Raw genomic sequence first — 25,136 nt, forward strand, 5'->3', positions numbered from 1 at the left:
TATTCAAATACCCCACCCCCAAGCCCGCCCCCAATGACCACAGCATCTAATTTTAGTAATTTTACTCTGACAATGCCAGGCTGTACTTTTACTTTGCTTTTCCTCTCTTTTCTTTTTCTTTTTTTTTTTTAAGCTTTTTATGCTTAAAATGTAAATCAGGGCTTCCCCGGTGGCGCAGTGGTTGAGAGTCCGCCTGCCGATGCAGGGGACACGGGTTCGTGCCCCGGTCCGGGAAGATCCCACATGCCGCGGAGCGGCTGGGCCCGTGAGCCATGGCCGCTGAGCCTGCGCGTCCGGAGCCTGTGCTCCGCAACGGGAGAGGCCACAACAGTACGAGGCCTGCGTACCACAAAAAAAAAAAAAAAAAAAAAAAAAGTAAATCAGTGGGAATGTAAATTGGTACAACTCTCCTAGAGTGTAATTTGTCAGTACCACAACCCTTTGAAACACAAGTCACATACCTTTACCAAGCACTTCAATTTTAAGAATTTGTTCTATTTGTCTATAAGGATTTACATCTAAGAATTTTCAGTGCAGCAATATTTATAATGGTTTAAAGATTGGTAAACTAAAGGGCTAACAATAATAAATCAATAATTATGGCACAGTCATGACATGAAATAGTGTACACCCATTAAAAGATATCTTGTAAAAATATTTACATAGAAAAATGTTTACCATATATTGGCAAGTTAGACAGTTACAAAACTATTATTGTGTGATTCCAATTTTAATTTAAAAATATATATATTATACATTATATATATATATATATATATATATATATATATTAAACATTAATGAAGACACCAAGATGTTAGTAGTGATGTATCTAGTTAAGGCATATGGGTTATTTTAATTTTCTTCCTCAATCTTTTTTTAAAATTTAATGTCCAAATTTTTTCATAATACACATAAAAGAATAAAATTTCTTTAAAAAGCCTTTCAAACTTTTTCAAGTAGCCAAGAGGTACGTAGTAGCTAGAGCAATGTAAGAAATTTTTAAAATAGGAGTTCCACTTTGTTCTACCAATTGTTAACTCTGAGCCCTCATTTCTTTTCTCTGGACCTCAAATTTCCTTAGCTTTTTTTAAAAAGAGAGGGAGGAGCCTTGAGATGGGAACATAAATTGGTACAGCTTTTTTCCGCCCCCCAGAGGAATTGGTAAATATCCATAGAATTTGAAGGCACATACTCTTTGACCTAACTATTCCAAAGCTAAAAGTTTATCCTCCAGATAAACTTTCACAAATAAAAAACCTGTGCAGATTAAAGCATTCTCTGCAGCATTGACTGTAATAGCAACAAACTGGAAACAAAACAAGTGCCTATCAAATAGGGAAGTAGATTTTAAAAACTGAGACATTCAAGATCTATTAAATGGAATAAGCTAATGTGTATTGTTCCATTTATCTTTTTAAAAATTAGGAATTTCATTCTTAATTTTATTACACACATATGTACAAACACACGTGTGCACACATACAAACCCACCCACACACACACACAATTTCTGGAAGGATGCATAAGGAACTTCTATCAGTAGTGACCTCTAGAGAATGGGAACAATGGGGTGGGGAGAACTTGGAACTTCTGCCTTTCATCTTACACTTTTCTGTACCAATTGGAGTTTTTTTAAATCATGAAAATATCTTCGTTTTATAATTCAAAACCAAGAAGGTGAGTTGTGGAATACATGATTTCTAAGACTTCTTCCAGCTCTGAAACTCCTATTAAGTCCCTAATTTAACTTATCATCAACATGGCTAATTGGATCATGTAAAATATCAAATTTATTACCACAATTTAAAATTTAACAAATCTCTTATTTGAAATTCAATTCCTCTTGTGTTCTGCTGGTGTCCAAAGTTGACAGAGGACAATTGGACATATATATATATATTTTTTTTTTTTTTAATATTTATTTATTTATTTGGTTGCACCGGCTCTTAGTTGCAGTAGGCAGGGTGCTTAGTCGTGGTTCATGGGCTCCTTAGTTGAGGCATTCGAACTCTTAGCTGTGGCATGCATGTGGGATCTAGTTCCCTGACCAGGGATCGAACCCAGGCCCCCCGCATTGGGAGCACAGAGTCTTCACCACTGCACCACCAGGGAAGTCCTGGACATACATATACATACATATATATATATGTATATATATATGTGTATATATATGTATATATATACATACATATATATATATATTTTTTTTTTTTTTTTTTTTTTTTTTTTTTTGCGGTACGCAGGCCTCTCACTGTTGTGGCCTCTCCCGTTGCGGAGCACAGGCTCCGGACGCGCAGGCTCAGCAGCCATGGATCACGGGCCCAGCTGCTCCGTGGCACATGGGATCCTCCCAGACCGGGGCACGAACCCGTGTCCCCTGAATCGGCAGGCGGACTCTCAACCACTGCGCCACGAGGGAAGCCCCCGGACATATATTTTTTAATTGATCTGTTTTTCTAAGGCAAAGACTAGGGAGATGTTCATTTTTAAGTAGTAGAAAATAAAATGTAAACTACAAGCCCACAGGTGAATTTAATTTAAACTCTGATTACAATGTTAAAGAGTCACAGCACCCACAGATTTTATTAGCAAATGCAGGTAACCATTTTACAAACCCATAGTCAATGCTCAGGCAGGGTAACGTGATGTGAATTGGGGCAGGGCCTAGGGAGATTACAAATAATCCACATTTGTGGTTAAAACTAGTCAAAAAGAAGACATGATGTAAACTAATGTAAACTGTAGTTATAATTACATTAAATATTTAGAAACACATTTACTGTTCTCTAGTCAAAAATAATACAAGTTCCACATTTCAGAAACATTAAACACCATATTAATTACTTGATGAAAAACTACCGAAAGGTTAACATGAGGAAATAATTACGGCTGTTTAATGTCTTAGCTGAAATATTGGGATTTTTGAAACCCAGTATTTGAATCCCAATATTAAAATGGGACCAAGAACATCTACATCTCCTATATAGACCTACATCTACTTCCACATTCTACCATGAAGGACAATTCAAAGCAGAGCAACCTTCCTGCCAGAACAGAGAAGTTGGATAAGATACTTGAGGATTTATTTAAAGGCATCAGACAGCTACTCAGGCAACCAGGATTTGAGAAGACAAGATTCCAGAAAGGAAGTGTTAAGAAGTGAACCCTACATTTTCTGTTGCTTTTCCCCTTAAAATGCTTGCTGATTCTTACACCACGCAGAGCTAATATTCTTAGAAAGCAGCACAAGGCTGACAGGCTACGCAACACTCAGCCGCCTCATGGTGATAGTGGTAGTAGAACAAAAATTGGAGTTCCGGGCCCACCAGAGAGGAGCCTGGTAAACACTGTAGACTTTCTGTTGTATTTCCTGGATGCTCAATCTTGATTAAGTAGGTCTCCCCCATTCTTAGTGTGCACTCACAGGCTTTCTTATTTTCTCCTAAACTGGATTTCTTTTTTTATATGATATAAGATAGGTGTCAACTATATTTTTCTTTAGATGGATAACCAGTCAAGGCCAGCATCATTTGTGAAACAAACTATCCTTTCTCCTCTAAATTGAAATATCACTTTTATCATGTATTAAATTGAAATAATCTATGTCTGGATTCTCTCTTTTGCTGCACTGTTCTGTCTATTCAAACACGTAGTGAACATTTATCATTCTTTTTGACTGTGCAACATCTGAATCCCCTTCCTATTTTGGAGGAAATCCCCACTTCTGGTTCTTGTCCCCCATTTCATGAGACCACTCCTCACAAATGAAGCTGAAGATGCCAGCTAGAACCTTGCTCAGCTTCCCCTGCAGCTAGGGTATGGTAGCAGCAGCTTCTAAAATGGTCCCAGTGATCTCTAACTCCTGGTATTAACCCCCTTGTGTAATCCCCTCTTCTCACTGAGTAGGGTTATTGCAGAAATGATAGTATGTGATTTCCCACGTTGGTCATGAGTTCTCATGGCTCCTGCCCTGTTTTCTGACTTGGATCCCTCACTCTGGGGAAAGCCAGCCACCATACTGTGAGCACACCCAAGTAGCCCAATGGAGAAGTCTGTGTGGTGAGGAACTGAGACCTCCTGCCATTACCTATGAGTGAGTCATCATGGGAGCAGATCCTCTAGACCCAGCCAAGCCTTAGATGACAACAGCCCACGCTGACATCCTGACTACAGCTTCGTGAGAGACCCTGAACCAGGACCCCCCAGCTAAGCACTCCTCGATTCCCCACTACAGATACTTTGTGAGATAATACATGTTTATTGTGCTAAACTACACAGTTTTGGGGTAATTTGTTACATAGCAGTAAATAATACCCTATAGGGTATGGCACCAGACCCAACTTCTCCATTTGTTTTATATTCTTCAATAAGATTTTACGGTTTTCTTCATGTTGGAGCTATGTCTTTCTTGTCAAGTTTATTCCTAAGTATTTTATGGTTTGGGTCTCTAATATGAATGAAATTTTTAAAATTTCCATTTCTGTGTTTTTTTACAAGATTACAGCAATTCTATTGATGTTTACATATTTCTTATAGTCAGTAATTTTTTCCCCTAGCTAGAGTCTCTTGAGTTTCTGGATAGGCAATCATTTCACCAGTGAGAAGGGATTTCAAAATAAAAAAACCTCAACTTTTAAAAATTAATTTCAGTTAATTTTCTTAGACCCTCCTAAACAGTGTGGGACAATAGTGGGCATCTCTGCCTGTTTCCTGCTTCCCACTGAAATGGTTTCAGTGTCTTGTTGTTTAAATCAATGGCTGCTATTAGGGTTTCTTGGATTGAGGTATAATTTACATGACAAAATTCACTCTTTTCGAAGAATACAGTTTGATGAGTTTTAACCACCACCAAAATCAAGATCAAGAGCATTTCCATCAACCCAAAAAGCTCCCTCACACTCTTTTGCAGTCATTCTTTTATATCTTTGCTTTGGTTTAAATAAGATACATGCACTTACGCTGCAACTCCACTGTTAATATTTGTTTAAGCTCTGCACAGACACCATATCAATACTGCTCACCCCTCTATTGCCAGCACCTTGCATAATACCTGGCACATACCAGGTCCTCAACACTTGCTGAATTAATAAATGAAAGAATGAATCAACCAACTGACCTTGGTGCTCAGCCTCATTCCTCAATGCTCTCCGATGCCAACTGCTTTCCTGCCTCGATCTCCCAGTCTGCATCCTCCCTGACTCCTCGCTGCTGGACTACACCTGTCTACCAGTTGAGCTATCCATTGTTCCTAACGGCACCCCTTTGCCTCTCTGGTGTTTTCTCCCAAGTTCAACTGCAAAGGAGGGTGCTGTCTAGTGGGGTTAGCTGTGGTCAAGAAAAAGCTTAACAACAACACAATAACAAAAACAACAAAGGTAGCTATTCCCCGTAGTAGTCGTGGATATATAATGTCAAAGGGAAAAAAACTAAAATCAGGAAGCGAGGGAATCAGATCCACAGGTCAGCAGTTTAAAACCACCTGGAGTGTAAGTTCTGGAGGAGCTAGCCAAGATGCGACATGAGGATCAATCATAGGTCAAAAGGCAGAAGAGGTGGAGACTACAGGGGAGAAACAGCAAGGCTGGGAATGGGGTAAACTGCCCATTACCTCCACAGGGTGCATAGCCAGGGATCATGTCTTAAAGGGGCAGAGCTGAGCCTGACAACAACCAGCCATATTCTTCTGCCACTCTATTGTCCTGTGTTCTGCCTGCCTCATACATTCCCACCGTTATCTGCAGTAACATCTACCCACAAGCAATGCATCTATTCTGGAGCGCCTGCCTCATTCTCAGTTCCCTTCAGGTGCAGCACAAATTACCCACCACTGACCAGTTAAGATGGAATTTGCAGTTTCAGAACTGGTTGCTTACTTGTTCAGAGCTAGAGAAAAAGGGGAAGAAATGTTGTGAAATGCAGAATAGTAAAGGAATCATCTTTTTCTAAAAAGAAAAAATAAACAAGAGTTAAAACACACAAAAATGAAATTATTTGAGATTTCTGAATGTAATTCACACCCTAGTAACTCTTTAAAGAAGAAAAAGTAAGCACAGAAGCATAACAAAAGCTTTGTAAGCTGCCCTTTTCTTACTAATAACAAATTCAGGTAATTTGGGCAGATGTAAATAAGGCACCACCACAACGTGTAAGTGCTGACCACAGGATTAAGACTGGCAAACCTCAAGAGGGGAAGTTATAAATATATACGATAGCCTGTCACTGAAAAGCTTGTCTTCAGGAATTCGGATGATTATCTGAAAACAAATTCTAAGTTCAATTAACCTGTAGGAAGCAATAAGGAAGGCAGTGTTTTTGTGGAAACGGGGTGCGGGTCGGGTTGGGGGGGTCTGTAAAGGCTAAAGAGCCACAGAAAATATTTCCAAAGGCCCAAGCTTTGGGTGCGGGACTTCCCTCACACGAAAGACACCTGGTGTGTTATGTCTTTCTGTATTTCTATGAAGTTACAAAGCTGTACTCTCTCTCATTTGCAGTCCCACAGGTTTTGCTTTCAAAGATCTGCAGGTGTATCCTCTTACACCCGTCAAACTGAGAGTGGGTTTTTTTTGTTGTTGTTGTTTTTTCTTTTTTGTGCTAAACTGCACTTTAATACCATGCTCTTCACCTGACTTAGAGCAGGGACTCTGGGACCACCGGTTCACTGCCTTTAAACTCTCCTGAGGGCGTCAGGGCACCAAAGTTGCTCGCGACTTCCAGCAAGCGAAGGGGAAAAAAAAATAGCCCCGCTACCCTCTTCTGTAAATCGAATCAGAAGGCCTAGGATTCCGGCTGTGAATGGTGCAGACGTACCAGAGGCTCCGGTTGCCCACGTGACGCACGAGAAGCCAGATTCGGAAAGGCGCGTCCACGAACCGGAGGCTGGGCCGGACTCAGGCCGACCCCCAGAGCGCTGGGAGGCCTCGGCCAAGGCCTGGCGGCTTTCTAGGTTCTGAAGGCTGTGTACACTAGAGAGTCTGGAATACGTACAAATTTCTACGGCAGTGGGAACGAGATGTAAATTCTAAAACACGCAGAGCAGAATTCCCGCAAAGACGCGCTGAGAAAAAGGCAGAAGAAAGGGCCAAACTACGCAGCTGATCAAAGACTACGATTCCCAGCATGCACTACAGTGTTTCCCCTGGTACGTTGCATGCCGGGAACTGTAGTTCCTCACCGACCCCATCGAAAAGTGCGCCGGGGGATTTTCAACTTCTCACGTGTGTCTCTATTCCGAGAAGCACTGCCAGATAGAAAGCTGACTGCGAAAAGTTGCGCTGGAATCATTCCCAACGTGACCCCACGCATGGACAAGGGAAAGGTGAAGAACGCGTTGCCATGGCTACCGCTTCCCCTGGTCACGGAGTAAGCGAGTTCTAGGATCCGGAAGTGGTTCCGCGTGACCTCTCTGTAAGGAGGATGTGTTCTGTGCTGACGTTCATTGGAGGGTAGCCTTTAGAGACCGGAGCAACCAGGCAAAGGGGCGGTCCCGCGTGAGAGGGGCCCGCGGAACCAGTTGATTGGAGAAAAGGAACCAGAGCTGACCAATCGGAAGGAGCCACGCTTCGGGCATTGGACACCGCACCTGGACAGCTCCGATTGGTGGACTGCGGTCCCCCCCACGAGTCCCCATTGGGTACAGGTGGTGCGTGGTACGGCACGATTGGTGGATTCGTGTTTCCCGTCCCCCGCCCGCGAGAAGTGGGGGTGAAAAGCGGCCCGACCTGCTTGCGGGTAGTGGGCGGATCGCAAGGCTTGAGGTGTAAGGATCCGAGCCCGGCGTGGGTGGGGGGGGCGGAGGCGGCCTCTGCGATCAAAGGGGACTTGAGACTCACCGGCCGTGCGCCATGAAGGCCCTGTGGGTGCTGGGCCTCTGCTGCGTCCTGCTGACCTTCGGTGAGTGATCCTGGAGGAGCGGGCCCCCCTGGACGCCCCCCCTCCTCAAGCGCGGCCTCTTCTCGAAGGTTCTGGGGGCGCTAAGCCCGGGAGGGGGATTACAGGGCCTGTGCTTGGTCTGTGGGGTGTCCATTGCTTTTCCTCGAAAGAGGCTCGGGGTTTCGTTTACTCTCTCCTTCCTCTGGAAAGACAAAAGGAGAACGGAGTCGTTTTAATCCCTTACACATCTCCTAGTATCCGCTCCTAGAGGGCTCAGCCTCCTCGCGGTGGGGCCTCCCTCGGGCTCGTGCCCCCCTCTCTGCCCTCCCCCGGGAGCATTGTGTGTGCCCTTTCCGGAGGACTTTTGTCAGCTGCCGCAACCTTTGGCCATCAGAGTTTGAGGACCCCCCCCGCCCCCCAGGCTTCCACGCCTCGCCAACGCGAGTTTCCTTTCTTAGCCGCTGGGCTGTGGAGCGTGAGGCCCGGGGGCAGCGAACCGGCAGTGTCAGCGTGTTTCACTCACTTTTGCTCGAGCTCCTTAACATCTTAAAATCTCTAAACGTCTCTTCGCTTTCTCAGGCCCCTGGGCCCTTCAGTTCCCCTCGCTAGAGGTTGCACAAATCCTTTTCGTGTTCTGACTGTGATATTGAAGGCCTAAGTTTTGGCATGGTCAGTTTGGAGGCCTTGTCTCGGCCTGCGGGCAACACGTGTGAATGTAGAAGGGGCCTGGAATCGAATCTGCTCAACAGTATTTATAAAGGATCCCAGGGCCACCCTTTAGAAGTGATGGCTGCCTCCGTATTTCAAAATCTCCTGGGAGACCTCAGTATCTGAACTTACATAAGAAATACGCTTACGTGGGTTTACATTGGATATTTAAACCTGTGGATCCATTCTTACATCGCCCCCTCCCGTATTTGCCAAGTGAATTTTGCAACCACTACGCTGGCCCTGTCTGATCTTGTTTCTTCTGAGAAGTACATAAAGCAACGATGCTGAAGAGTTTTCTGGTGTTAAATCTGCCTTCAGGGTCTGTCCACGCTGACGATGAAGTGGATGTGGATGGGACAGTGGAAGAAGATCTGGGTAAAAGTAGAGAAGGCTCAAGGACAGATGATGAAGTAATACAGAGGTTTGTGTTCTTCTGAAACTATACAGATAACCCGTTGGGAACTTGGAATACAGTAGCTTTTTTGTATCTCTTCTCGAAAGATCCAGATGCAGTTTAATACTCTGAATTTAAATAGAGAAAATGTTAGGGGTAGCAAGTGTGTGCATACATAGTATCTCCTAACTTTGCCACTAAGAATGACTGGTCAAAATGAGATGAATTCCCTTGAAAACTATTTTGATAACTCTGTTTCAGAATGCTAGCACTATAGCCTTCCTAAGACCTTAGGAAAGGCTTTTCCTTTGGTTTTATGGTCAGTGTGTATACTTAGTAATTTTAAAAAGGAATTCTGTCAGTTGAGCAATGTTTTGATTCGGCTTCTTAGGACTTAAACTTTTGTAGACCCTTAGAAGCCAAAGTTTCCCAGAAAGAGGGTTCCCTGTGAGGAAACATAAATGAGTGTAACTTTGCTTTTTAGGCGAGGGAAGTTGGGTTTATTTTTCTGACAATGTTAAACACAGAGTATTTCCAACTTGCTGTTAAAGGTAATGTACTACTGTGATAAAATAATAATGAGATGGTAGACTAGTAATATAAAGGTTTGCATTTTAGCCTTTTAACCGTTAAGACAACCTTAAGAGATCACTGTGCTCTCATCACAGATCCTATATTTTTGGAGGGAATTAAGTAATGCAGTATTAATTGATCAAATTTATTTCCTTAGAGAGGAAGAAGCTATTCAGTTGGATGGATTAAATGCATCCCAAATAAGAGAACTTAGAGAGAAATCAGAAAAGTTTGCCTTCCAAGCCGAAGTTAACAGAATGATGAAACTTATCATCAATTCATTGTATAAAAATAAAGAGGTAAGCAACATGTGGTTATGATAATGTTGTTTTGTTTCCGTATGGTAGCTAACTTGTTAACTTTCATAGTGAATGTGCTGACATAGCAATTCCAAGCAAGTAGTTGGCAAAATTAAAAAACCCAGTATGTACAAGAATCACTACTAGATACCTATTTGTGTGTGTTTGAAGGGAGGGGGAGGGTTGCTAAACATTTTCCCTTCTTTTTTTTTCCCCCTTTCCCCTCCAACTGTTTTCATGGCCTGCTAAATAGTTGTGAGTCTTAAGTTCAGTCATAACAAACTAAGCCTTGAGTATTGCATACAGAAAGGTCATTAGGAAGGAAAATAGAGTATCAGCTACGCTCAGCAGTTCAGGTGTTCCTTGTAGTCGCTACAGCCCTTTGTGTAGAGAGCTGTGCCTCCTTTTACCAGGAGAGTAATGCCACCTCTGTACCACAGAAGTCTAGTCCTTGAAGAGTGCTTTTTCAGAGTACAGAGCAGAAATAAAATGAGTTTGACATTAAATTTAATGTCTCGTGTATCTTGAGGCTAATCTAAGTGTGTATTAAATCTGGCTTCCATTTAGATTTTCCTGAGAGAACTGATTTCGAATGCTTCTGATGCTTTAGATAAGATAAGGCTAATATCACTGACTGATGAAAATGCTCTTGCTGGAAATGAGGAATTAACGGTTAAAATTAAGGTAAGCTTAGAACAATTTTCTTTTTAACTACAAAGAATTCTTAGAGATAGAGAATGCATATCAGTCAAGATAGGCTAGGTTAGGAGCAATAACAATTAATTCCCAAGTGTCAGGGACTTAAATCAGGGGTCAGCCAAATATGGCCTGTGGGTCAAATCTGACCTGCTGCCTGTTTTTATTTATTTTTAACATTATATTTTATTTTTTTCTTTGGCTGCGTCAGGTCTTTGTTGCTGCGTGAGGGCTTTCTCTAGTTGCAGTGAGCGGGGGGCTACTCTTCGTTGCGGTGCGCGGGCTTCTCCTTGCAGTGGCTTCTCTTGTTGCGGAGCATGGGCTGTAGGTGTGTGGGCTTCAGTGGTCGTGGAGCGAGGGCTCAGTAGTTGTGGCTCACGGCTCTAGAGCGCAGGCTCAGTAGTTGTGGCGCATGGGCTTAGTTGCTCCGTGGCATGTGGGATCTTCCCGGACCAGGGCTCAAACCCGTGTCCCCTGCATTGACAGGCGGATTCTTAACCACTGCGCCACCAGGGAAGTCCTGTTTTTATAAATAATGTTTTTGGAACACAGCCATGCCCGTTTGTGTGTTATCTGTGACTGCTTTTAACAGAGACCGTATGGTCCACAAAGCCTAAAATACTCTCTGGCCCTTTTCCAGAAAAAGTTTGCCAACCCCTGGCTTAAATCATCAATCATGGCTGCCTGTGGCCTTTGCTTTGCATCATCTCTATGACACAGGCTGATTGAGCAGCCGCCATCTGAAGTGTAGCTGGTTGCCACGGTGCAGAGAAAGCTTGGAGGGTCTCGCATCAATTAAAGGCTCCAGCCTGAAAGCCACACTCCTGACTCCCACTTGCAACTCGTTGGCCAGAGCTAGTCACATGGCCTTATCCAACCATAAGTGGAGGAAGTATAATCCTACTGTATTTCTGGAAGGCAGAGAGCTGGGAGTGTTTAGTGAAGAACATTGGTCACCACAGATTCCAAAGACAGAAGTCATTCAAATTTTGAATCCTTTTAATTTCTATCAAAGAAATAGGTGAAACATAAAATTTTATTTTTCTTGAATTTTTTTTTCATAAATAGCTTCCTTCATTTAGGTCTATCTATGCCCTTTGACATTTAGACCAGTCCTTGCCCTCTTTATATGGATACTTTATCAAATACACTGAACTTACTCTCTATAAAGATGCTTGTGCTTAAGATGTACGCTTTTTGAAAAGGCCATAAAATACTATATGAGGAAAATATCTCAGTTTTGTTTTCTGTATTGGAATTGATGCGGTCCAAAGCTGGTAGTTTCTCAATATATAGCTCAGTATTTCCTTTTTATATCATGAGTAGTGAGCAAGTATAACTGTTTTGTTCTTGTCTTGGTTTTAGTGTGACAAGGAGAAGAACCTGCTCCATGTCACAGACACTGGTGTAGGAATGACCCGGGAAGAGTTGGTTAAAAACCTTGGTACCATAGCCAAATCTGGGACAAGCGAGTTTTTAAACAAAATGACTGAGGCACAAGAAGATGGCCAGTCAACTTCAGAACTGATTGGCCAGTTTGGTGTCGGTTTCTATTCTGCCTTCCTTGTAGCAGATAAAGTTATTGTCACGTCGAAACACAACAACGACACCCAGCACATCTGGGAGTCGGACTCCAATGAATTTTCTGTAATTGCTGACCCCAGAGGAAACACTCTAGGACGGGGAACGACAATTACGTGAGTATTACTAATTCCTAATGAGAATTAATAGTCGTAACGAGGATCTTGATTCTCCAGTTCTGGCTCTGAGCAAACGGCTTATTCTGGGCCTTAATTTCTTTGCCTATAAAAATGAGGAACTTGAACAGTTTTCACCACTTGAAGTATTTTGAGGCCTTGCTAAGGGCTGGACCCAGAGTTATGGTGGCTGCTGTCTATGGAGGGCTTGAAGGAGGAAGGGTTAGCTCTCCAGGGAGAAGGCAGATCGGAGGCCTCACAGACAAGTGGCTTGTCCAGGTTTTCCAGGTAAGCAGGACTTAGAAAAGTGGTGTCAGTCTGTGGAGCATCATGGATAACGGCGGTGGCACAGCGTGTTTACAAGATTCAAGGTATTCCTTGCAGGTGGTGGCAGTTACTGATGGAATTTCTGATGAACTTTGTTAAGGTTTTCTGAAGGTGGTGTGGAGGATGGCAGGACTGTATGAGAAGAGACTCTTGGGGTAACCTGGGTAACGGTTGAAAACATTCCAAGACAGTAGCCAGGGTTGGGGGCGGGTTGGAGAGCACAGGAACAGATAAAGGACTTGAAGAGAGTTAAGAAAGTTCTTTGGAAGAAAACGTCTCATTCGAGGATAGTTACTAGTTATCGAATTTGATACGGAATTCATTTTAAGCCAGTACCTATTGTTGGTGTCGATGAGACATATCTTATGCCCAGTATCTCCTGGTGCTTGCAGCTCTGTGAAGTGTGAAGCAGACAGGCGACAGGGCAGCTTTCTGCCTTTTGTTTTTTTCTCCATCTTAGGGATAAAGAAATTCCAATTTAGAGGTCAATTGACTTGCCCAGTTCTGCCAAGTGAAAATGTGCCTACAGTCTTGATTTTTTTCTTAATTCAGCTTAAAATTTTCTCAACATTAAGGATTTTTAAATATTCATGTAGGAAACAAGCATACATCTATCATTTCGACCAATTTTCTTCATCCCAGAAGACATTTCCTATCTTCATTGTCAGAGATTTTCCTTTCATGAAACTAGACAACTGCACTTTAGTATTTTTACTAATTTACTGTTCTAAATTTACCTTCTCCTGCCTTTCACATCTCCTGATCTCTTTAGGAGGCATCCCTAATAGTTAAACCCCAGGGCCCTCTCTGTTAGGTGGTAGGAGAATACAGGTAAATCACATCTTTTAACTAGAAAGAGATAGAAAATGATGTCTTAGGTTGCTAAGAGACAGGTGAGACATCTAGATGGAAGCTCCATGTGAGCAAACATTTTGTTGATACTCCATTCCCAGAGCCTAATGCATGACTGGCAGGTATTGGTGTGAATGAATAAGGGTCATCAGGATGGTTTCACACGGTAGCATGGATGGTTGATCAGTAAATGAAATCTTACAACAGGTTCTCCTTTCCTTGGCAAAATTACCTTTTTTCTTTAAGCCCTCCTTCCCGACCATTCACTTAACAGATATTCATTTGAGTGCCTGTTACCTGCTAGGGTTTAGGGCTACAGTGGAGAATAAGACAGTTGCTGTCCCTGCTTTCACATGGCTCATTCGACTAAGGAAGAAAAAACATGAGATAATTTCAGAGTGGCAAATGCCAGAAAGGAAGTTAAGGGATACCTCCCTCATCAGAAGGTCTTTCTGAAATGGTAATAAATTAGGTTCAGATATTCTAGGCAGCAAGCACAGCACGTTGGAGGTTCCAGAGGCAAGAGGCCCGTTTGAGGAACTGAAAGTCTAGAAGTGACAAGGTTAGGATCTTGCCCTGCATACATATGACTTCATCTTGTATTTGACTAATAAAGTAGAAACCATCAGACAATTCAATTTCCTCCCTACTCCTGTCTGTACCCCTAAATTAGCCACCACTGTACCCTTATGAGAGATTTAGTGAGGATTAAATGAGATCATGAAATTAGCATCCTGTAAGTGCTGTAAAAATTACCTCTGTCCGTCCTACTACCATGAGGGAGTATTCTACATTTCTCCCCAAAGCTAGTCTCTGCTTCTCATCTGTTGTCTCTCACGCCACCTCCTCAGAGACTAAGCATAAGTTGATGCCTACCATGTCTTTTAAAGGCTTTCCTGAGCACCTTCCTCTTTCCCATCCAAGTGTAAACGCATTGAAGTCTCTGGTAGGAGGAACGAAGGCAGGTGGTGCCGTGCCCCGTGCTGCTGCCGGGCGTGCGCTCTCTTCTCCCCACCCCCACCCCCCACCATCTACTGTTGAGCTTCTCAAAAAAGCAAACTTGCCTTTGTGGCTACTTCACCTTCTGTTCACAGCTCAGCCCACTGTGTTTTGACTTTATCCACCATCTTTCCATTGAAATAAGTCACCAGTAATCCTTGTTGCTAAATCCAGTGGATTCAGGGTTATTTTAGTTGGTATGGCTCCCAGCAATAGGTTCTTTTTTTTTTTTTTGTAGTTTTTCTCTTGTGTTTTCTACAGAATTTGCATTCTACTGCTCATACCTTAAAACAATCCATTCAGTACCTAGCTTCATCTCTTTAAACTTTCCATTGCCTACATGTTGATACTCTCTTTCTTCAAAAGTTCGGTTTCAGCCCTTTCACATTATCCCGTGTCCCTCATGCAGTCTGAACCACTGTCTTGGATCCAGGTTCCAGCTCCTCCTCAGGGTTCTCTAATCTATATTCTTAGTCCAGATCAGGAGTCAGCAAACTTCTTCTTACAGGATCAGCTAGTAAATATTTTAAGCTCGTGGACTACAGGATCTGTCACATGTCACAACTCTCCTATTCTAGTTTGAAAGCAGCCATAGACAATATAGGATGAGGTTGTATCCTGATAAAATTTCTTATGGGTGCCAGCCAGGGTTTGCCAACCCCTGGTCTAGATCTCTCTACGGGGCCCTGGGCTCATATGTCTAATTGCCTCTTAAATACCTCTAACTAAGATGTCTAACCATGAGCTTCAATTTGCATCCAAAAGTGATGCAACTCTGCACTAACCCCGGATCACTAATGTGTACGCTCCAAGACCAGAGATTTAGTCCCCTCACTAGGCTGTGTCATCATGTGCTGTCTACGTGTTGGCAGGTGCTACGAAACTATAAGCTTTTTGAGGTAGGGAGAGAACCATGGATACAACATGGCCCATATTTACTGGGAGCATAAACATCACGACTACCTGCTGTGTTTGAGAGTACGCTGTGATGATTATTTTTGGTGGATGGAGGTGGTGTTTGCAGACGGGGTGTGAGGAAGAAGAGGAAGCAGGGCTACAATTTTTGCTATTGTAATTATCTAAGCCAGTGCTGTCCAGTAGAGCTTTCTGTGGTAGAAATGTTCTGTCACTGCTCTGTCCAATATGGTAGCCACTAGCTACATGTGACTATTGGAATGTGGCAATATAACTAAAGAACTGATTTTAACTTGTATGTAAATAGTCACATGTGACAGGTGGTTACTGTTTTCTCGTCTAGTGCAAATGTAAACAATAGTTCAGATTAATTTTCTAGCTTTTTTTAAGGAACATGTTTTTATTAGGGGTTAACTACAATAATCCCTTGATTTCTAGAGTAGCTATCAGAGTGCATATGATTCTACTTTTCTCCAGAATATTGCAGTGATTTCCCACCTTCAGCTAACTTGAGATTTCTGTTCTCCAAATGAAAAACATCCAGCACATTGAGAAGGTTGAGAACGTTTTCATTTTTTTTACTTGGAACTAAGAATATTTTCCACCCGAGGGAGTGCAAGAAAGTTCTTCCTTTACCATACCCATATTTGGTATATTTAGCTCACAAACCTTTATCGGTGATGAGAGTTCTTAACACGGGTAACGGGGGCATTGTTGGTTATACACAGAATTGCTGGCTATTATAGTCATATGAGTATTTAGACAAATTCATAATCAGATCCTTTAAACCATCATGTCTCTCTCTAAACGTCTTACTTTCTTTGCAGCCTTGTTTTAAAAGAAGAAGCATCTGATTACCTGGAACTGGATACAATTAAAAGTCTCGTGAAAAAATATTCACAGTTCATAAACTTTCCTATTTATGTATGGAGCAGCAAGGTAAATTTGTAGGAATACAATTTATGTGTATTACCTTGGCACATATTCGAATATTTAACACTGAAAGAATGAACGTTAAATATGGTTCTTTCAATACAGGATACTCTCAGTGTTTTCTTACTGAAGATCGATTTTTTCAGCTGTAATTTTGTTTCATATCCTATAGCTGAAATCAGAATTATTAAACAAATGAGTTCAACCGTAATTCTACTTTCTACTTCAACAGACTGAAACTGTTGAGGAACCCATGGAAGAAGAAGAAGCAGCAAAAGAAGAAAAAGAAGAATCTGATGATGAAGCTGCAGTAGAAGAAGAAGAAGAAGAAGAAAAGAAACCAAAAACTAAAAAAGTAAGTCTGGTTCATCTTCCTACTTAAAATATTTTTTAGGTTATAAAGTACCAAACTCGTAGAAAAAGAGATCAGATTTGTTGTTGCCAGGGGTCGGGGGGTGTTGGAAGAAGGTGCAAAAGGTACAAACTTCCAGTTATAAGGTAAATAAGTACTAGGGATGTCACGTACAGCGTGACAAGCAGAGCTAACGCTGCTCTGTGGTGTCTAGGAAAGGTCAGAGAGTAAATCCTGAGAGTTCTCATTATAAGGAGAAACTCCTTTCTTTGGTCCATTTTTTAAAATTGTTGTTTATTCTTTTATTCTCATCTATATGAGATGATGGATGTTAACTTATTGTGGTGATCATTTCACAATATGTGTAATTCAGCCTTTATGCTGTATGCCTAAAACTCATGCAGTGATGTGTATCAATGATATCTTGATAAAACCAGAGAGAGGGGAGAACTAAGGTAAAAAATATTGTTTAGCTTATGTTAGAAAAAACACAGAAACCCAAATATGCCCAGACCGATTTGAGGCACGCTTCAGTTCTTAATGGTCTTCTTTTTTCAAGGAGTGAGTCCGTAGGCCCAGCTTTTAAAACCAAACTGTGTGTGTGTGCGCGTGTGTGTGTGTGTGTGCGTGCTCTCCCTCTCCCCCTCCCCCCCCTCTAAGTTTTAAGTAGCAGATGCAGGTCATTTTTATGAAGAGTTCTCTGACTTCCATATATTGCCCAGGACTGATGGCTTATGATATGTTTTGAATTTTAAAAGCTTAAAAAGCTTTTTTGCATCTTTTGTCATGTAGATATCAACTATAAAATTAGTTCTCTGGTCTGCTTAGGTAGTAGAGTAGGTAGAAGTAATGGTGGTGGATTTTGAGAAATATTTATTGTAAGATGTTGGGTTTCTATAAGTCATGAAATAGAAATACATAAGATGTATATCCTTCTAAACTCAAAACAGGTATTTTTAAGAAATAACATTTTAGCTAGTTAAAAATAACTGAAAAAACCTTAATTGGATTGTTATCAATGATAATGAATAACCATTTGTCTTTGTTGTATTAAATAACAGACAGAAGTACTTAAAAAATTTTTTTTTGATCCAGTTGGCAAGAACCATACTACAGCATAGGTACCCTTTGGTGCTTCCTATATTAATACTTTTTTGAAATGTTCTAAAGCTGTGGTTACTGTGGTATAACTATTGATACCACTGGTATATCTGCTAGGAGAGACTAATCAAATACTGTAACTTCAGGTTGAAAAAACTGTCTGGGATTGGGAACTTATGAATGATATCAAACCGATATGGCAGAGACCATCGAAAGAAGTGGAGGAGGATGAATACAAAGCTTTCTACAAATCATTTTCAAAGGTAAATGTTATTTTAGAATAATGTGATAATGAAACATTACTAAATCAAAAATATGTTTAAAAATAGTTTTATAACTATTTCAACACAACTGGTTTCCTTTTTAATCCTGTGTATTTTATATTATGCATTAAAAAAAATTCTACTCTGAGAAGGAATCTGTAGGCTTCACCAAATTGCCAAGTGGTCTGTGCTACAAAAAAGGTTTAGAACTGCCTACTAGGTACATGCTTGATTTCTACTACAGAACCTGTAAGACCTAAAACCATGTTATTGAATGACTTTTAACATAATATTGAAGAGCATGTTTACAACATCAAACATTTCTTTTGAGGTCATATGCCTAGGAATAATTACTAAATCTATTTCCTTGCCAACGTTTTGTTTTCTTTTACTGATCATTTCTTGTAACTCTTAGAATCCAAAACTATCATTGACTAAAATTGTTTCAAGTTAATGTTTCCTGAAACATCTTGCACAAAAGAGAACAGTTTAATGGACTTAGCACGGCTAGAGAAAACTTAATGTTCTGTGATTGTATTTGTTCTTTGCTCTATTCCATCTGCTGACTTGTTACTTAACCTTTGTTTTCCTTACCTTAACATCCAACCATCCTTTCAGCTTTACTTCCAAAAACTTTCCCTTGGTTCTGCCTCTACTTTCATTCCCGTGAACTCGAAAGTCCTAGTGCATATATAAAGGTACTTGCGTCTCGAGCAGCTATATTAGAAATACGTGAGCAGTGTGTGATTTTAAGTCTTTTAGAGGCTACATTTTTTTAAAAAGTTGAAACAGGTGAAGTTAACTTTTAATAACATATTTTATTTAACCCAACGTACCCAACAGTGTTATTTCAACAGGTGATCAGTATAAAAAATTGAGTTGTTTCCTTTTTGGTTTTTTTGTTTGGTTGGTATTTTTGTGAGGTGTGTGTTTGTACCATGTTGTCAAAGTCTAGTGTGTGTTTTACACTAACCAGCACATCTCAGTGTGGACTAGCTACATTTCAAGTGCTCAGTAGCCATATGTGGGTACGGTAACGTATAATGCAGGAAATTTCTATCCTTATGCTTTATAGCTATTTACATACCTCTTTTTATCCACTGCTGTTCCAAATTTCATGGAAGAATCCTGTTCCTGAGTACTTTTTTGGTTGAACAGTACACTCATGAAATGTTGTATATTATTTTGTCATTTAGGCAGGGCGGTGGTTTTCCTGTCCTGTTCTCTTATGTGTGGAACCTAGACTCATCCATCCTTCCCCAGGTTTAGGCGATAGAGTATTATTGACAGTCATCATCAGAACAACCATGTACAGCCAGCTAGAAGTGCAATCTTAATTGTTTCTTCTTCCCTCCTTGCCCCCCACCTCCACTTTTTTGGTAAGGGTACTTTTTTGTTAGTTAAATGTTAAACTGTTAAACTGTGTTAGTTAAATGTGTACGACATAATAAATTGCTTAGCGTTTGCGCTGCCTTTTTCCTGTGCCTTTTGAATGACTAAGATACCAACTTTCTAGGAAAGCGATGACCCCATGGCATATATCCACTTTACTGCTGAAGGGGAAGTTACCTTCAAGTCAATTTTATTTGTACCCACGTCTGCGCCACGTGGTCTGTTTGATGAATATGGATCTAAGAAGAGCGATTACATTAAGGTGGGTTTTTATATGGTAAAAACTGAGTTTAAAATTTGAAAGTATGATTTCCAGAAAGTCACCTTTTTTTTGGTTTCTGCTTAGCTGTATGTGCGCCGAGTATTCATCACAGATGACTTCCATGATATGATGCCCAAATACCTGAATTTTGTCAAGGGTGTTGTAAGTATCTGGAGATGAATGGGGGAAGAGGGGATTAGAGTGGGGGTCTGGAAGTGGCGTTTTCTTTGGGTTGGTTGGTTTTATTTTTTTCCAGTGTTTTTATTGCTAACTGAACTTTCTTTTGCCACCTGAAGGTGGACTCAGATGATCTCCCCTTGAATGTTTCCCGTGAGACTCTGCAGCAACATAAACTGCTTAAGGTGAGTGTCTCTGGGAAGAGACCGGCAGCCTTGCTCTTTGGTTGGGCTTCAGAGAACAAGACTCCATTAGTGGAGTTCCCAGGTTTTGTGACTAATCCTTGGCTCTTCAGATAAAGAACTTAATTTTACTCTGGAATGATCAAATCCTGAGAATCTGATTGTTTTCCCCCCAACATTTTATAATAAAAAATTTTCAGACTTACAGAAAAGTTGAAAGAGCAGTGAATACCCATATATGCCCACTACCTGGTCTTAAAGTTAGAATATAAACATTAAAACAATCTTGTGATGGTTTCCAGTGACAACTTAGTTTTTGCTCCATCTGACATAGGAGTACTCACCATTCCCCGCCCCTTGATAAATACCAGCGTCTGTATCTTTCACCGCTACTCCCCTGCTACCTTGCGTATTGTATGTTCTCAAAAGTTTGCAATGAGCTTCTGTAAAGTTACTCTTTAATTCTGTTTAGGTGATTAGAAAGAAACTTGTCCGTAAAACCCTGGACATGATCAAGAAGATTGCTGATGAGAAATACAATGATACTTTTTGGAAAGAATTTGGTACCAACATCAAGCTTGGTGTGATAGAAGACCACTCAAATCGAACACGTCTTGCTAAACTGCTTAGATTCCAGTCTTCCCATCATCCAAGTGACATTACTAGTCTAGACCAGTATGTGGAAAGAATGAAGGAGAAGCAAGACAAAATCTACTTCATGGCTGGGTCCAGCAGAAAAGAGGTGAGGTGAACTTGAACTGGTCCTGGTGTGTAGCTGGGGATTTATAGCCAACTCTTGAGGGAAAAAAAGGAAAACTTACTTATAATTATAAACTGAAGTAGTTATGAGGCCTGTCAGTCACTGATAGGAAGAAAGTCATTTATATTCTCTGCACCTCTTAATTCTCCACCTGTAAAATGGAGTTGCTGGTACTACATAAATGTAGCTACAAGGATGAACAAATATACCAAGGCCAGACTTGGAAATTTTTGTTACTTTCTTAATTTTGTAGGCTGAATCTTCTCCATTTGTTGAGCGACTTCTGAAAAAGGGATATGAAGTGATTTACCTCACAGAACCTGTGGACGAATACTGCATTCAGGCTCTTCCTGAGTTCGATGGGAAGAGGTTCCAGAATGTTGCCAAGGAAGGAGTGAAGTTTGATGAAAGTGAGAAAAGTAAGGAGAGTCGTGAAGCAATTGAGAAAGAATTTGAGCCTCTGCTCAATTGGATGAAAGATAAAGCCCTCAAGGACAAGGTATTCTAGAAATTAGAAATTGTGAAAATTCTAGCATCTTCATTTTTAAAAATGTGTTATGTCAGCAAATTAAACTTTGCAGCTGGTACTTTTGTAACCATTAAAAGTTGTACAGAACAACATTTAATATTGTAGTTAAATTACTGGGAGGTTGAGCTTAAAATTTGTGAACTACAAAGAATTGATAAGTGTTATCCTGTGGGTGCGTATTTTTCTTCCCTTTGTAATTTAAAGTTTTCCATAATTTAATACTGTTTTTGTAATAGCTTAAATTTTTACCGATTAAACTTAAGTTTTAAATGTTTTTAAAAGTTGATGTTTAAGTATTTATTTATGACTGAAAATTCAAATTATTAAATGACAGTTTCCTAAAAATCTGAAGGAGAGGTACTTTTCTGATCTGCCTCCGTTTATGATCTTAAGCGATGAGCCCTTAAGGAGTTGAAATGCAATTACTTCACGACCTTAACTGTTGATATTTCTATATCTCTAACTTTTGGTTTCCTTATCCTAAGATTGAAAAGGCTGTGGTCTCTCAGCGCCTGACCGAGTCCCCATGTGCTCTTGTGGCCAGCCAGTACGGATGGTCTGGCAACATGGAGAGAATCATGAAAGCCCAAGCATACCAGACTGGCAAGGACATCTCTACAAAGTAAGCATCCTCAGGGAAGTCCTGCCGAGGTGTTAGCTCTTGTACAGCCGTCCTTTAGAAGATAATGGCAGCTTCTATACAAAGAACTGAGGTGTTTTAAGTGTCCACCACTGTCTGTTGTATATTAGATAAGTTTACAAAGGGATTAGATTGCTACATTAGATTGCTAAAGAAAAGGTCTTGAAGTTGTGATTTATTTTATAGTATTTTATCTACAGATGGAAATTTTCTTAATCTGTTACACATAATGTCTTTTGGCATTAGATTATATGCTTGGCCTGGTATCTGGACTTCTTTTACATTTTTAGATAATAGTTACAGATGAAGTTAATGACACTTATATTTCTTAAAGGAGGTAAATCCTTTTTTTCACCCCCAACAAGTATGCTCCACAAAATAAAGGGTAGAGGGTGCACAAGTTAACGAGTATTTGAACTCAAGGGCCAAGTACTGGAGGTACACTGGGTCTTTGGTACCCTTTATTTTCAAGAAATATGTATTTCAAGTTTTTATTTTAACGTCACAACAATAGCTTAGAAAATGACTTCTTCCTTGCTCTTATTCTCTTCTACCTGGAATATCTTCTTATTAGCTACCTAATCATCATACTTTTTCCCCCCAGGCCTAGCTTAAGGATTCTTTTCCTAAGTGTAGTATCCATTGTCACAATCCCCAAACTCCATTTAAAAATATATCTATAATTCATAATTAGCTTGACTCACCAGTGTGTAATATTTATAAAATAAATTGTGACATTCAGACTAGTCAGGATGACAAATCATAATCCTCTAAGTCCTGCGTGTATGATAGGTTATACCAGGATGTAGGGAGACTGGCTTCTCCCTGTCCTCGGCGTGCAGCTATAGGAGGGAGAACAGTCACAGGGGATGGTAGGATGCTAACGACGATGAAGGTATACTCAGAACGCATTGCAGCTGACTTCAGAGAAAAGAAGCAGTTTTTCTTAGAACCATATAGGTTGAGGCATTGTGGAGAAGGTGTTACTTGAGCAGCACCCAGACCTCTGGGGAGACACAGATGCAATTAAGATAGTGAATACATTAAGAGGGGATGAACAAGACATTAAATCAGTTCATCCACTCAACAAAGGCACTTGGGATTCATTAGTAAATAAGAGTTCAGGGCTTCCCTGGTGGTGCAGTGGTTGGGAGTCCGCCTGCCGATGCAGGGGACACGGGTTCGTGCCCTGGTCTGGGAAGATCCCACATGCCGCGGAGCGGCTGGGCCCGTAAGCCATGGCCGCTGAGCCTGCGCGTCCGGAGCCTGTGCTCCGCAATGGGAGAGGCCACAGCAGTGAGAAGCCCGTGTACCGCAAAAAAAAAAAAAAGAAAAAAAAAAAAGTTCATTATTGTACTCTTTCATCTAACCACACACATATAAAGCATGATGTAACAATATATAAGCATGTCGATTTTTCAAAAAGTTGTTCTCTGTAATTATGTGAGTTAGTAATAGAGTATGGGAAATGCATGGACCCTAAAATTTGATATGTTTGTTTTTGTACTCTGTAACAGTTATTATGCCAGCCAGAAGAAAACATTTGAAATTAACCCCAGACACCCACTGATCAGAGATATGCTTCGAAGAGTTAAGGTGAGCAATATCATAGCCATACTCCTTTGTCTTTTAATTTGACTACTTTGGACCCTTTAATATTAATCAGGTGTGACTTCTTCCATTTCAGGAAGATGAAGATGACAAAACAGTTTCAGATCTTGCTGTGGTTTTGTTTGAAACAGCAACACTGCGGTCAGGATATCTTTTACCAGACACTAAAGCATATGGAGATAGAATAGAAAGAATGCTTCGCCTCAGCTTAAACATTGACCCTGATGCAAAGGTTTGAAGTAATTTATTGAATGTTTGAATCCCCAGTGTCACGCACATTGCTAGAAATTAATGAGAAACTCCCCGTTACATCCTTTTTTTGTCTGTCTCCCTTTGTTAGCTTGACTGTTAACTCTAATTAGAGGATTGACTCTATAGTTCTGGATAAACCGGAGTGAGGTTAATTATGATCTTATACATTTAAATGAGCAAAGTGAAAATAGATCCAAGGTGTTCAATGCATTAATGGGCTCATAAATGTTCCCCTCAGGTGGAAGAAGAACCAGAAGAAGAACCTGAAGAAACAACAGAGGATACCGCAGAAGACACAGAGCAAGACGACGACGAAGAAATGGATGCAGGAACGGATGAGGAAGAACAAGAAACAGCAAAGGTAGAACAAACCAAGAGTGGGACTTGCATTTTTAGTTCTTGCAAAGTTAAGACTGTTACAGAAGTCAAGAAATAAGTAGTCATCTAATTATCAAATTCAAAAGCTGGAGCAAATCCCTTTTTTCTTTAAAGTGTGTACTTTGATCTTCCCACTTCCTTTATTCCCTTAGGTTAGCCATCCATTCTTGAGATGTTACTAAGCAGATTGTTCCTTAGCCCACGGTGCTTCTGTGTTCTTTGCCACTTGCTTCTGCCTTAACTGTAGTAACATTAGGCTATTTTAAATTTTTGATTGTTTGTGTTCAGGGACTGTTGATCTTGTTGTTGGGTTCTAAGTTATTTTGCAGATTAGCAAGGTGAGGTGCTAGCCTACAGCTCAAGTTAATGGATAGGCTGGGTCCATTTCAATTGTTTTTTCCATGCGTGAACCTTCTGTGAGCTAAGGTTTGTTGTGCTGGTTTTTAACGTCTTCTGATTTTTCTGTTTTCACAGAAATCTACAGCTGAAAAAGATGAACTGTAAATTACACTGTCACCATTTGGATCCTGTGTGGAGAGGGAATGTGAAATTTAACTCATTTGTTTTGGGAGAGACTTGTTTTGGATGCTCCCCCCCAGCCCCCTTCTCCCCTGCACTGTAAAATGTTGGGATTTTGGGTCACAGGAAGAAGTGGGTTTTTTAGTTGAATTTTTTTTTTAACATTCCTCATGAATGTAAATTTGTACTATTTAACTGACTATTGGTGTAAAATCTTGTCATGTGTATAAAAATTAAAAAATCCCAAACATTCAGTGTCTTGCCTGTCTTTTCATAATTCATTGATTTTTTCCTTTCCAGTTTTTATTGTGATGTAATTGACATACAGCACTGTATGAGTTGAAGGTGTACAGCACAATGACTTACGTACATCAGGAAGTGATCACCCCAATAAGTAGTGAACATCCATCATCTCATATAGATACAAAATAAAAGAAAAATATTTTTTAG

The 25,136-nt window shown here is 40.7% G+C and overlaps 1 protein-coding gene across 1 annotated transcript; it reads left to right on the forward strand.

The window, feature by feature from the left end:
* The first annotated feature begins 7,723 nt into the window (after positions 1-7,723).
* On the forward strand, positions 7,724-24,940 carry HSP90B1 (heat shock protein 90 beta family member 1). Its single transcript, XM_082635126.1, has 18 exons — positions 7,724-7,893; positions 8,902-9,004; positions 9,708-9,849; positions 10,417-10,533; positions 11,911-12,242; positions 16,163-16,274; positions 16,501-16,623; positions 17,868-17,984; positions 19,501-19,638; positions 19,723-19,800; positions 19,935-20,000; positions 20,470-20,739; positions 21,011-21,256; positions 21,772-21,908; positions 23,444-23,522; positions 23,614-23,769; positions 24,028-24,150; positions 24,642-24,940. Exons 1-18 carry the CDS (start codon positions 7,845-7,847, stop codon positions 24,669-24,671), a joined length of 2,418 nt encoding a protein of 805 aa, XP_082491252.1. The 5' UTR covers positions 7,724-7,844; the 3' UTR covers positions 24,672-24,940.
* The last annotated feature ends 196 nt before the right edge of the window (positions 24,941-25,136 follow it).

The sequence above is a fragment of the Mesoplodon mirus genome, assembly GCF_964341445.2.
Source record: "Mesoplodon mirus genome assembly, chromosome: 11".
Taxonomy (NCBI): Eukaryota; Metazoa; Chordata; class Mammalia; order Artiodactyla; family Ziphiidae; genus Mesoplodon; species Mesoplodon mirus.